General features: G+C 38.3%; 1 protein-coding gene across 1 annotated transcript in view; it reads left to right on the top strand.

The window, feature by feature from the left end:
* Positions 1-15,295, top strand: part of LOC140245475 (uncharacterized) — a 50,576-nt gene continuing 35,281 nt past the window's right edge. Inside the window, exons 1-2 of the mRNA XM_072325045.1 lie at positions 1-354; positions 3,156-3,253. Coding sequence (XP_072181146.1) covers positions 218-354; positions 3,156-3,253 — 235 coding nt within the window. The 5' untranslated portion in view covers positions 1-217. The remainder of the gene's footprint in view (positions 355-3,155; positions 3,254-15,295) is intronic.

Genomic DNA, 15,295 nt, shown 5'->3' with positions numbered 1-15,295 from the left:
ATCACTTCGCGATCTGTTCGGTGCTTTCAAACACTGTCTTCAACACTCAGATCGTTTATTCTGATCTTTGTGTCGAACTTCAATCTGCGTGCCATTATGTCGCGGATACGACTTGGTAAATGCTGGATCCAGTGGGAGGAGGTGCGAGCTGTTTATCGGCAAGAAATGAACAAGATAAACGTTGCCCTTCACGGCCCATCAAGCCATTCAACACAGGATGACTTTGCTGGTCATCTGCTGGATGTCCACCACTCGCACTGGGCATCAGCACTGTGTGCCAGGATTGCGGGATCAACCCGTTGTGAAAGTTTCTACATGCACTCAGACTGAGTCAGAAGCTTCTGATAAGCCAAGGTGGGTGAAACTCAACTTGTATGATATATAATTGTACCTATTTTTTATTCAGTTGCAAATGACATTCACTGAACGCTGAATTTATAACCTTCCAAATCCATGTAACGATAACGTTACCGTTACTTGAATTACCGGTACAGTTGTACCGCAGCGTTGATCATGCAACTAATGAACTATCGCGATGAACGATGACACAATTTAAAACAGCCTTATTCACATTTTTTTTAAATGATTATCACAATAAATACTGACGTCCAACTTACGACAAAAAGTAGTATGATGACTCAATGACTAGACCTAGGCCTGATTAAGTCAATTAGTGAACGTGTACGGTCACAGTAGTAGACCCAGCCATACATGTAAATTATCACTAGCCGTACATATATATGAACGTTTTCATTTTTAGCTTATTGTTCCTCACTAACCCAGCCTCAACAAATTGTCAAAATTTCTAGGAAGGGAAATCATGATCAATTCAAGATATGTTATCTGTTTTCCAATTGCAATCTCGAGATTGGTGTCATTTCTCACATGTGTGGTAATATTCAGGGGGACAGCACATCAGCTGTACATATACTTGTAGGCCTAGATCTACAGTAGGACTAGGATTTAGTAGGAACCGCGTGTACATTTGCTCTGGTACTACTAGTCACTACTAGACTACTAGTGCTGACTGTAGTACTAACGTTAGATCTGTAACTCTTACCGTCTAGTTATCTTAGTACTAGCAAAGATTTATGTGCGAGAGATAACGCATCTGGAGCTTTCATCACTCATTGTGTTGGACTTCATGAAAACTCAATAAAGAGCATGAAATTTGAAGGAATATTTTTCTGCACATCGTGTAGTATATCTAAATCAGCTATTGAAAATAATTTTTGGTCGTACAAAACCTTATGGTAATAAAATGCTTGACTACATGTACAGTTGTAGCGACAGTCTTATACAGGGCAGCTTGCATGCAACGTTGCAGACAACTGGGTGCAATTGAACTCACATGGTGACCGGCAATAGATTGCGCAGACCTGCAGCCTGTGCCTCCATGGGATATGGGTTACCACTTATCGCACAATCCTGCAGGCAACACCTCCACTGGTTACAAAAATAAGATTTGGTATTCAAACCCTTGGACTGAGTGGAGGCCCTGGCTGCAGGATTGCACAATCTATCGTTGGTCAGATTTTGTGAGCTCACTTGCACCTAGTTGCCAGCGCCGTTGCATTGCGAGCTGGACTGTATGAAAGACGTAGACATAATTCATTATGCCTTTCATACATGTACGTACCTGTACTGTACTTTTTCGAGTATGGTTACAGTTGTAGTTCCCTGTTTCGGTAGGTTGTATAATATAACAACTAAGGACAGTTGGGGCTCAGTAACTGGACACCAATTTTACTAAGATTTAAAATGAGAAAATTTGGGTGTTTTTTACGTCAAATGGCCAAGGTCAAAGAGAGCATATCAGAATAAATTGATTTGATTTGTGGGCATTATTGGAAATACAAGGCCAGAACAAAAGGAAGGTACTGGCACATTTGTACAATGTATAATTGTCACACATGCAAAACTGCTATTTCATACAGACCCTACACGCCAATGTACACTCCCATCAAATTCAGCACCTTTTCTTTGCCATCATACAATGTAATATCAATATACAGTGTAGAAGAAATACTGATTTCTTGATGTCAAGATAGCTTTGTAGCGGAGTAATTGGCTGTCCTTGAGTGGTATACCTGATCAATTATGTGAAGCCAGATGAATATTGCACGATGGACGAGTGTAATATTCGTCAAGCTGAATGCAAATTGTCTGGTATACCATGAAAGGGTAGCCAATATTATGATTATTATGTAGATCTGCCCCCAAAGATGCGTGAACAGTGGTTTGGAATTCATGGAAATCGCTTAAATTGAAATTGCATTTTACACTAGTTTATGAAATGAAAGAATTCCATGTCTCATCCACCTTTACTGGTACGAAAGCACAGTCGCACGCTACTCTAGCGCACTGTCATACCATCTCAGTAGGCTACCGGGCCATGCAGTATGGTGTATTGTTTCACAGAAATCTTTTACAGTAACCTATTGGGATTTTCATCTTTCTTCAACATGGTCATTGCTGCATGATTGGTAATAAAGGGGACAGACTACATGTTTTTAGTGTGCTGCTGAAACCTCTCATATAATATTCACTAATGTGATATGAAAAGTCTGGGGTACAGTACATTTGTATGCATGGTATCCAACTAACATTATGTTTTATGCTGTACTGCTCTTACCTTGATTTACCTTGATGTTGGGCATAAAGTATACACGATGTATAAACTTATTTGCCCCTGTGCATCTTCTTTGTGTTAGTTCTCGGTCATCAGAATAATCTGACTTACTTGTAGCCTCTGCAGCTGATAGCACAACATCACAGACAGAAACCATCTCCACCTCTGCAGTTGCTGACAAACATTGTACAGCATTGTCTTCTTTGAGGTTGTGCTCCTCTGAAATATGTAGTGCATTGTCAATCACCTCAGAATCCATAATGTCCACTAGACGATTTTGATTGCATGGAAACCTTACTCTTTGCATGCTCTGCAGGTTGATTAAAAAGGTATTTTACACACAGAGGTCAGCTACAGTGTCTAACAGAGCCCTAAGGCGATGTCAATGTTTCAAGGCACTCTTGGAATTTTGTGCCAATGGAAATACATTGTGTGGAATAACAATGAGATTTAATTTTTCTTCAAAGTTAGATGTCTTTGGTTATATTGTGTAGTACAAGCTGTCAGTTCATATGTTTTTCAGAGCAACTACTGCTGAAGATCTACCTGCAGGAAGCTCTGTCCAGATACGTCTCGAACTCCCAAGGACTCAAGAATTGGGCCAGCCGGTAGATACTTCAAGTGAGATTTCTTGAAGCGTACATTGTAGTATTGATAGGGTCCGAAATTTATTTTGTGATCATTGTTTGTTCTTACAGCATAATCCTGTCGGGATGGATAACAAAAATATCCTATAAACCAGAGATGCCGACTATTCTGGAATATTCATTAAGCCTGTCAATAGCCCTCCCCCATACCGTTTGTTTTTCCTGAGTGGCTAATAGTAGATGGTTGCCTCTGAAGACACAGTACATGAATAGCGTAATCATACACAAACCTCCTTATCATCTGTTCGGTGATACGAAAAAAAAAAAAAAAAAAGGTGACTTACAGTTACTAAGTAAGTTCAAACTCAAGACCTTTATTGGTCAACTAAAGCAGTCATGACATTGGGATGAGTTATTTTGATTTGGATAGATATGCTGATATCTAACACCAAACATGGAAAATAGCTCATGATTGGCCAATTTCTGGATACCTTGTAATGAACAGTGCTGGGAATTCATCTGACTTCTTGAGTCTTTTGCTGATTTTACCCATAAAATAGCATGCAGTATTTAGGATGTATCCTGCTGGAAACATCAAGTTATATACCGGTACTCATTGTTCCTGTTATTTCTTTCCAGAAATGTTCTGCTGAAGTGGAAGTTTACCATCAGCAAAATTAGTGTTATTTTAAGTTCTGCAGCCCAAGATATCTTCGGCCTCGTATCTCAGAGGAAAAATGCCAGCTGAAATAACTTGTGCATTGGAAGCAATGTTCTGAATAAGGAATGAAAGAATGCAAATGGCCATCCAACTGATCCAAATGTTCCTCTCAGAGAAAACATAAAAAAAAATGTTTTCTTTGGTCAGAATACTGCCTTTAGTATACCAGACGATGTTTAGTTTGTGAGTTATTCAGAAAAAATGTTTTTATTTCGTATACCGGTATACAAATCAATTGATTTTATTAAAACTCTTAAAACCATTGCTTTGATAAGAGTGTGATCCCTCAGCTACATTGTAAAGGAACAATACATGTGTACTCTATACTCTACACAGTGTGTCCTACAGTGTATACCCATTGACCAATTACCATTCAATTTTAGGAGTTTGTTGTGAAAGAATGTTTGTAACCTTTACTTTTTGAGAAGTACACTGTATAATACTCAAGATCATTGCTGCTGTTTGCCACACATCATACTTTTCATGGTAAATGCACTGTACAACGAGATATGAAACTCGTCAGACTGACGAGTTAGGTGATACGCTTGGGGTTATCAGATGTCGGTCATCTGTGATCGACAAAGAAAAGAATGTGATATAGACACCTTGAAGTTATAATTGAGTTTGCATGCAAAACCGTTTCCCTAACCTCTCGGCCACGGGACATCCACGGAAATGGTAAGGCAAAAAAGAAATGTATAGATATTACAGGGAGAAAAGTCAATGCCCACTCAACCAACGTGGCCGCGTGAACATGTATTGCATTGCTAGACGGAAATGCGGCCTTGTAACTACTGATGTCGCTATGCCATTTCTGGCAACTTGGGAAAAATACGTGCCGTAAACATAAAACCTATAATCGGCTGGTTTTGATACCTTGCCTTTAATCACAATTTTCAGTGTGATGACGTCATCAAAGTACAAAACAATGATGTGGTCTTGAAAGACAATTGTTCAAAGTACAACACCTTCGTCGTCGTCATTACATATTATGATCAGTTTGACAAAGTCAGCCTGCAAAATTTTGCAGCAGTCGAAGCAATATGGTCTCCAACACAAAAAAGAAGGATATGGTGTGTGTGTGTGTCTGTGTGTGTGTATAGGTGCGTTTATATACGAATGTGATTTCTACATGGACGATATATGTAATACAAAATTGAAGAAAAAAAAAGTAAAATAGCTAAGTAATTTGTTTCGTGATCTTGTGGGGTTCGAACCCGCACGTGTGCAACCTCACGTCTCTGAGACGTCGCCTTTAACCACTCGGCCATACGTCTCGGCGAGAAAAAAAAGAGGAACGTAAACTTATGTATGTGAAAGATGAATCAGGAATCGTTTTGTCCACATTCCATTCTCATTTTCAGTTTTAAACTGCAAAATTGTCAAACTAATAAGTAGATTTCAAAGAATAACATGCATGATTACTGCAGCTTATTGTCTCAGTTACCACACACTTAAGTTACAGAGGAAATGGAGCAAAATCATCTGAGATAAAGGTGCTTAAACGTTGTCAAGTTAATGCACATAAAAAAAAAAAATCACCTCCCATAGAGATAACACGTAAACTTGTCTGATTTTGAGTCTTTACCTTTAATAACAATTTGAAGTATGATGGTAAGTCTTCTTGAACCAAGAGTGTGGAACGCAAGCTTCTACGTGAAAGATGAATCATGACGATCACCCGTGACCGACACATCTTCAAAGGGATCAGTTATTAGAAGTGGAAGCCCTCGTGCCAAGCATATTGTCTCAGCAATTCCAAAGCAATGATACCCTTACATTTATGCATACCATAATTTCCCTCTGAAATCAATGGTAGGTATATTCATGTACAATTGCTTGCCTTGTCCATAAACTTTGCTTTACAAACTTTCAGTGAAACGTGTCATAACATAATTCTGTAACTCCATTAGCAGGGATTGACTTCATAAAGAAAGATATATCAAATTGAACGCTTAGCGCGTATAACTAAGGGGGATTTTAGCCTGATGCTCTGTTCTTCACTGCTCAGATACCAACAACACTGATTACCTACGGCTACGTATAGAGAAACAGCCATGACGAAAATAAGGTATTCCTTTTCTTTGTCAGATAGACACACAACCCCTTTAAACCACACTATAATTGACATGGAGGGACATGAAAAAGTTCATTACTACTACTGAACAGTGATGCCTTCTACTCATGTGGCACAAGATACCTCTATAGCAACATAAAACCTGTCTACAACTCCGTTATTGCGTCAAACAATAACATCCTGGAATTTCAAAGAGATGAGCGAGACGCCATACACCTGGCCTAGAGTTAATTCATTCAGTTGCCATTCCTGCTCCAGTTGAGTTATGCAAATTATTTTCCGACCTGTCTTGTGACAATATAACAGGAACAAACGTAGAGAAAAGGAAAGGGAAAAGGAAAGGTGGCAAGCGGGGCACTGTACCAAGGGCAATTTAAACAATACGTATGATAAATGAAGCAAATCCAACCTAGAGCCTCCGACAAAAAAAAAAAGAGGAACTTGAGCGACTGTGTGTCGTGGGGTAGTATAATTGATAAGATAATACGATAAATGACATCGATCGGAATAAAGCTGAACTGCCAAAAGAAACACAAAGAAAGAGAGAGAAAAAAATGATAGCGTCCTGCGGGTCTCGAACATCTCGTCCTAAGGTAGTGCATAATGACCATGCAGCGCGCTAAGTGACTATAAAGCCACACGGCTGTACCGAAGATTGGATGTGAAATTTATCTTTAATCTTTTTTTATTATATATATATATATATATATATATATATATATATATATCCTTTCTCATATCTCACATATATATATATATATATATTTATCTTAAATATTTATACCATATACAACATGAAAAAGTTCATTACTACTACTAAACAGTGATGCTTTCCATTCATGTGGCACAAGATACCTCTATAACAACATATAACCTGTCTACAACTTCGTTATTGGGTCAAACAATAACAACCTGGAATTTCAAAGAGATGAGCGAGACGCCATACACCTGGACTAGAGTTAATCAATTCAGCTCCCATTCCTGCAAGTTATTTAAACATACATGTTCCTACCTATCCTGTTACAGTATAACAATAACCAATGAAGAGAAAAGGAAAGAGCAAACGAAAGGTGGCAAGCGGGACACTGTAACAAGGGGCAATTTACAACATTAAGTGTGACAAAATTAATGAAGCAAACCCAATCTCCAAACTCCAATACAAAACAAGGGAAATAGAGCAGCCGTGTTCACGGGTTACGTACACTTGATAAAGTAATACGATAAATGACATCGGAGTAAAGCTGAACTGCCGAAAAAAAAAGAGAAAAAAAAAAAGAAAGAACGGATAAAAGTCCTGCGGGAGTCGAACCTCTCGCCTTCCGGTATGGCGTTATGAACAACCAGCGCGCTAACCGATTATGCCACATGGCTGTCCTGAAGATCGAGTGCGAAACTTAAATCTAAATACTATCGTGACAGTGTTGACTTGTGATGGCGCTATTCAACTTCCCACAAGTGGCAGCGTGGATTCGATCAATATACAGTTGCAAAGAAAAATTGGGAATCGTTCCGTACAGATTGCATTCTCATTTTCAGTTTTAAATTGCAAAATTGTCAACCTGATGAGGAGATTTGAAAACATAAAATGCATGATTACTAAAGCTTGTTGTCTCAGCTACAACATATTTATGTTTCAGAGGAAATGGAGTAAAATCAGATGAGGTAAAGGTGCTTAAACGTTGTCAAGTCAATGCATGGTTTAAAAAAAAATCACCTCCCATAGACATAACACGTAAACTTGTCTGATTTTGAGTCTTTACCTTTAATCACAATTTCTAGTATGATGACGTCATCATATTTCAAAACCATCACATGGCCTTGAAAGGCAAATGTTCAAAGTGCAACATATCTGAATTTGGGGTAATATTGAGCTTAAACAACAGAGATACGAGCAAATGAATGTCAGAAACAGTACCTCAAAAAAATCAATTCCACTTTTTTGATTTAAAATGACGATATGATGACGTCATCGCGTATTCCTGGCAATACTGATACTTGGAATGTTACTTACAATTCATATACTTTTGTAATATGCAATAGAAATATAGGGTCAACGGACGATTTAAAGAGCTATGGCGAAATAAAGACATGTTTTTTCACTATATTTGCAGAAAGACGCGCACGCGGAATTTCAACTTTGACGCCAGTGCATTCCTTTGTTATAGGTCGTAATCGATCGGAAATCAATGGATATTATTACTCAAAGTATCAGGAATCCAAATCAGTCAAAAAAATTGCATTTTCATGTTGCTTACGGGCTCTGCGCGCGAAATTGCGCGGACGGACGCGCACGCGAGAAAATGTTTGAAACGCTTAAAATTGTCTGAAACTTCGAGATTTCCCATTGGGAAGTCGTTTTGAGCCTTTTAAAATTTTGACGCGCGCTTACGCGCGCGTAATGATGACCTGTGTAACTAGCGTTAAAAAGTAAGATAGAGCGTGACCTGAACTTCATGTCCACCGAAAATGATACAGAAATGACATCTAGTTATGAAGTTATGATCGATCATGTGACAAGGTCCGAAAATCACAAAATGGCGCCTAGATGACGTCATAGATATGTAACTGTCATGAAAACCTTATTGTGGCTAGATTTTGTCATGAGACATGTTGACTGAAAATGTCATGTTATTTCGTAATGTCATTCTTGAGATATTGACGACACAAAATTGTCCAGAAAGAAAGAAGAATAAAAAACGAGATATGAAACTCGTCAGGCTGACGAGTTAGGTGATACGCTTGGGGTCATCAGATGTCGGTCATCTGTGATCGACAAAGAAAAGAATGTGATATAGGCACATTGAAGTTATATTGAGCGTGCATGCAAAACCGTTTCTCTAACCTCTCGGCCACGGGACATCCACGGAAATGGTAAGGCAAAAAAGAAATGTATAGATATTACAGGGAGAAAATCAATGCCCACTCAACCAACGTGGCCGCGTGAACATTGCATTGCATTGCTAGACGGAAATGCGGCCTTGTAACTACTGATGTCGCTATGCCATTTCTGGCAACTTGGGAAAAATACGTGCCGTAAACATAAAACCTATAATCGGCTGGTTTTGATACCTTGCCTTTAATCACAATTTTCAGTGTGATGACGTCATCAAAGTACAAAACAATGACATGGTCTTGAAAGACAATTGTTCAAAGTACAACACCTCCGTCGTCGTCATTACATACTATGATCGGTTTGACAAAGTCAGCCTGCAAAATTTTGCAGCGGTCGAAGCAATTTGGTCTCCAACACAAAGAGGGATATGGTGTGTGTGTGTGTGTGTGTGTGTGTGTTTGTCTGTGTGTGTGTATAGGTGCGTTTATATACGAATGTGATTTCTACATGGACGAATATGTAATACAAAATTGAAGAAAAAAAAAGTAAAATAGCTAAGTATTTTGTTTCGTGATCTTGTGGGGTTCGAGCCCGCACGTGTGCAACCTCACGTCTCTGAGACGTCGCCTTTAACCACTCGGCCATACGTCTCGACGAGAAAATATGAGGAACGTAAACTTATGTATGTGAAAAATGAATCAGGAATCGTTTTGTCCACATTCCATTCTCATTTTCAGTTTTAAACTGCAAAATTGTCAAACTGATGAGGAGATTTCAAAAAAATAAAATGCATGATTACTGCAGCTTATTGTCTCAGTTACCACATACTTAAGTTACAGAGGAAATGGAGCAAAATCAGCTGAGATAAAGGTGCTTAAACGTTGTCAAGTCAATGCACATAAAAAAAAAAAAATCACCTCCCATAGACATAACACGTAAACTTGTCTGATTTTGAGTCTTTACCATTAATAACAATTTGAAGTAAGATGGTAAGTCTTCTCGAACCAAGATTGTGGAACGTAAGCTTCTACGTGAAAGATGAATCATGACGATCACCCGTGACCGACACATCTTCAAAGGGATCAGTTATTAGAAGTGGAAGCCCTCGTGCCAAGCATATTGTCTCAGCAATTCCAAAGCAATGATACCCTTACATTTAGGCATACCATAATTTCCCTCTGAAATCAATGGTAGGTATTATTCATGTACAATTGCTTGCCTTGTCCATAAACTTTGCTTTACAAACTTCTTACAGTGAAACGTGTCATAACATAATTCTGTAACTCCATTAGCAGGAATTGACTACATAAAGAAAGATATATCAAATTGAACGCTTAGCGCGTATAACTAAGGGGAATTTTAGCCTGATGCTCTGTTCTTCACTGCTCAGATACCAACAACACTCATTACCTACGGCTACGTATAGAGAAACAGCCATGACGAAAATAAGTTATTTCTTTTCTTTGGCAGATAGACACACAACCCCTTTAAACCACACTATAATTGACATGGAGGGACATGAAAAAGTTCATTACTACTACTAAACAGTGATGCCTTCTACTCATGTGGCACAAGATACCTCTATAGCAACATAAAACCTGTCTACAACTCCGTTATTGCGTCAAACAATAACATCCTGGAATTTCAAAGAGATGAGCGAGACGCCATACACCTGGCCTAGAGTTAATTCATTCAGTTGCCATTCCTGCTCCAGTTGAGTTATGCAAATTATTTTCCGACCTGTCTTGTGACAATATAACAGGAACAAACGTAGAGAAAAGGAAAGGGAAAAGGAAAGGTGGCAAGCGGGGCACTGTACCAAGGGCAATTTAAACAATACGTATGATAAATGAAGCAAATCCAACCTCCAGCCTCCGACAAAAAAAAAAGGAATTTGAGCGACTGTGTGTCGTGGGGTAGTATAATTGATAAGATAATACGATAAATGACATCGATCGGAATAAAGCTGAACTGCCAAAAGAAACACAAAGAAAGAGAGAGAAGAAAAAAATGATAGCGTCCTGCGGGTCTCGAACATCTCGTCCTAAGGTAGTGCATAATGACCATGCAGCGCGCTAAGTGACTATAAAGCCACACGGCTGTACCGAAGATCGGATGTGAAATTTATCTTTAATCTTTATATATATATATATATATATATATGTATATTTATCTTAAATATTTATACCATATACAACATGAAAAAGTTCATTACTACTACTAAACAGTGATGCTTTCCATTCATGTGGCACAAGATACCTCTATAGCAACATATAACCTGTCTACAACTCCGTTATTGGGTCAAACAATAACAACCTGGAATTTCAAAGAGATGAGCGAGACGCCATACACCTGGACTAGAGTTAATCAATTCAGCTCCCATTCCTGCAAGTTATTTAAACGTACATGTTCCTACCTATCCTGTTACAGTATAACAATAACCAATGAAGAGAAAAGGAAAGAGCAAACGAAAGGTGGCAAGCGGGACACTGTAACAAGGGGCAATTTACAACATTAAGTGTGACAAAATTAATGAAGCAAACCCAATCTCCAAACTCCAATACAAAACAAGGGAAATAGAGCAGCCGTGTTCACGGGTTACGTACACTTGATAAAATAATACGATGAATGACATCGGAGTAAAGCTGAACTGCCGAAAAAAAAAGAGAAAAAAAGAAAGAACGGATAAAAGTCCTGCGGGAGTCGAACCTCTCGCCTTCCGGTATGGCGTTATGAACAACCAGCGCGCTAACCGATTATGCCACATGGCTGTCCTGAAGATCGAGTGCGACACTTAAATCTAAATACTATCGTGACAGTGTTGACTTGTGATGGCGCTATTCAACTTTCCACAAGTGGCAGCGTGGATTCGATCAATATACAGTTGCAAAGAAAAATTGGGAATCGTTCCGTACAGATTGCATTCTCATTTTCAGTTTTAAATTGCAAAATTGTCAACCTGATGAGGAGATTTGAAAACATAAAATGCATGATTACTAAAGCTTATTGTCTCAGCTACAACATATTTATGTTTCAGAGGAAATGGAGTAAAATCAGATGAGGTAAAGGTGCTTAAACGTTGTCAAGTCAATGCATGGTTTTAAAAAAAATCACCTCCCATAGACATAACACGTAAACTTGTCTGATTTTGAGTCTTTACCTTTAATCACAATTTCTAGTATGATGACGTCATCATATTTCAAAACCATTACATGGACTTGAAAGGCAAATGTTCAAAGTGCAACATATCTGAATTTGGGGTAATATTGAGCTTAAACAACAGAGATACGAGCAAATGAATGTCAGAAACAGTACCTCAAAAAAATCAATTCCACTTTTTTGATTTAAAATGACGATATGATGACGTCATCGCGTTTGCCTGGCAATACTGATACTTGGAATGTTATTTACAATTCATATACTTTTGTAATATGCAATATAAATATAGGGTCAACGGACGATTGAAAGAGCTATGGCGAAATAAACAAAGACATGTTTTTTCACTATATTTGCAGAAAGACGCGCACGCGGAATTTCAACTTTGACGCCAGTGCATTCCTTTGTTATAGGTCGAAATCGATCGGAAATCAATGGATATTATTACTCAAAGTATCAGGAATCCAAATCAGTCAAAAAAATTGCATTTTCATGTTGCTTACGGGCTCTGCGCGCGAAATTGCGCGGACGGACGCGCACGCGAGAAAATGTTTGAAACGCTTAAAATTGTCTGAAACTTCGAGATTTCCCATTGGGAAGTCGTTTTGAGCCTTTTAAAATTTTGACGCGCGCTTACGCGCGCGTAATGATGACCTGTGTAACTAGCGTTAAAAAGTAAGATAGAGCGTGACCTGAACTTCATGTCCACCGAAAATGATACAGAAATGACATCTAGTTATGAAGTTATGATCGATCATGTGACAAGGTCCGAAAATCACAAAATGGCGCCTAGATGACGTCATAGATATGTTACTGTCATGAAAACCTTATTGTGGCTAGATTTTGTCATGAGACATGTCGACTGAAAATGTCATGTTATTTCGTAATGTCATTCTTGAGATATTGACGACACAAAATTGTCCAGAAAGAAAGAAGAATAAAAAAAAACGAGACATGAAACTCGTCACTTTAAAGACGAGTTAGGTGATACGCTTGGGGTCATCAGATATCGGTCACCAGTGATTGACAACGAAACAATGAAATATAGCGACTTTAAGTTATATTTCTGCAATAATATTTTAGCAAAGTCGATTTTTTTTTGGACCTTTATTATTCAGATCATATTGTTAGTAACAATGCAAACCACATGGAAAGTCCTGTACGTGTGTCTGCGTGTGCAAGTAGGCCCAAGTAGATTAACAGGTTTTCTTAGTACAGTGTATCTCTACGATGACGAACAAATATAAACACGAACAAATTGAAACACGTCAATACAGTGTTTTAAAGATCGTCTTGACTTCAATAGTGGTCTTTTAAAAATATGAACTCTAGCCCTTATTTCCATAACCAAAACTGCTATATCGAATCTTGTCATTAATATGATCAGTTTGGAGAGCTCTTAAAGCTACAAGCCTGTAAAATTTTCCAGCAATTAAGCAATGAATCATCCAATCCAAAACAAAGGAAAATATAGCGAGTGCGTGTCTTTACAGAATGGGATTTATACCCGGACGAAATATGGTGCTATATTGTACTAGTAACTACTTGCTGACTTATTTTAAGGGCTCTGCTGGTTGAGTATCCATGTTTAGCTAAATGAATTGTAATTTGGCGATAAACAAAAATTCCCACGAGCAACAGAAACACTCTAACCTCCGATATAAAATAAGGGAAATTGCGTGTTTGTGTTCGTGGGGATGTGTATACTTGAGGAAATAGTGAAACAAATGACATAGGAGTGAAGCTGAACTGCCTAAGAAAAAAAGGAAAAATAAAGAAAGCCCTTGCAGCTACAAGCCTGTGAAATTTTCCGGCAGTAAAAGCAGTGAAACGTCCAAAAACAAAACAGAGGCAAATAGAGAGAGTGTGTGTTTGTTTACATGACAATATGATTTGTACCTAGACGAAAGCGGCATTACCTCAACTAAAATAAAGAAAGAGACATAGCTTCTAACCACGTAACTAAATGGTAAGTCTTTTCGAACCAAGAGTGTGGAACGTAAGATGAATCATGACGATCACCCGTGACCGACACATCTTCAAAGGGAACAGTTAGAAGTGGAAGGAGTGTCAAGCATATTGTCTCAACAAAGCAATGAGACAATGACATTTAGGCATTCCATAATTTCGCTCTAAAATCAATGGTATTAATCATGTAGGCCTACCATTGCTTGCATAGTCCATAAACTTTGCTTTACAAACTTTCAGTGAAACGTGTCATAACATAACTATGTAACTCCATTAGCAGTGACTACTAGATAAGCAAAGATATATCAAAATGAACGCTTAGCACATATAACTCAGGGGATTATAACCTCATACTCCGCTCTTCACTGCTCAGATGGCAACAACACTCATCACCTACGGCTGCGTATAGAGAAACAGCCATTACTTAAATAACAGTTTTGCCTTTTATTTGGCAGATCGACACACAACCCCCTTTAAACACACTGTAATTGGCACGGAGGGACATGAAAGAACTCTTCACTAATACTAAACAGCATATGCATTCCACTCATGTGGCGCAAGATACCTCTAAAGCAACATAAAGCCTGTCTACAACTCCGTTATTGGGTCAAACAATACTTTACAGTATGAAATATCACAGAGATGAGCGAGACGGTATACACCTGGCTTAGAGTAAATCAATTCAGTTCTTTTTCCCACTCAAGTTGAAGTATTTATATAAATGCATAAATCCCCACCTTCAGTATAACAAAACAAACGTAGCGAAAAGGGAAGAGAAGACGAGACCTGGCAAAAATATACTGCACCACTGCAATTTATAACCTTTTGTGTGACAAGTGAAGCAAAATGTATTAGATGTTATAGCAGTTGTTTTTTTTTTAGCATAAACAGACAAATAGAGGACATGAGACACATTCGTGAAGTCCTATTCTTTATACAGTCCCACATAATTCAGATGAAATTGTTTCTGTCATGCAACCATGTGAACATTTCATGCGTGTGTCGGCGTGGGCAAGTAAGTCGATCAGACAGGATATGTAAGTGAATATTTACCAATAGGTCTTTATACTGTTAAAAAAACAGAAATCAAACCTGGCGATAAGGTCTTTTAAGGGTCACCTTCACATTTACATTTGTATTTTCAGGTCGAAATTTCCAGTCGAAGCGCTTTGGTTTCCAACACAAAACAAAGGGATATTGTGTGTGTGTGCGTATAGGTGCGGTTACATGCAAACGTGATTTCTGTATAGGTGAAGGTGTAGTACTCCATTGAAGAAAAAAAGTAAAAAAAAAAAATATGTATTTTGTGTCGTGCTCTTGT

Source organism: Diadema setosum, chromosome 22, assembly GCF_964275005.1.
Source record: "Diadema setosum chromosome 22, eeDiaSeto1, whole genome shotgun sequence".
Taxonomy (NCBI): domain Eukaryota; kingdom Metazoa; phylum Echinodermata; class Echinoidea; order Diadematoida; family Diadematidae; genus Diadema; species Diadema setosum.
This window is presented reverse-complemented; position numbering and strand designations above follow the sequence as displayed.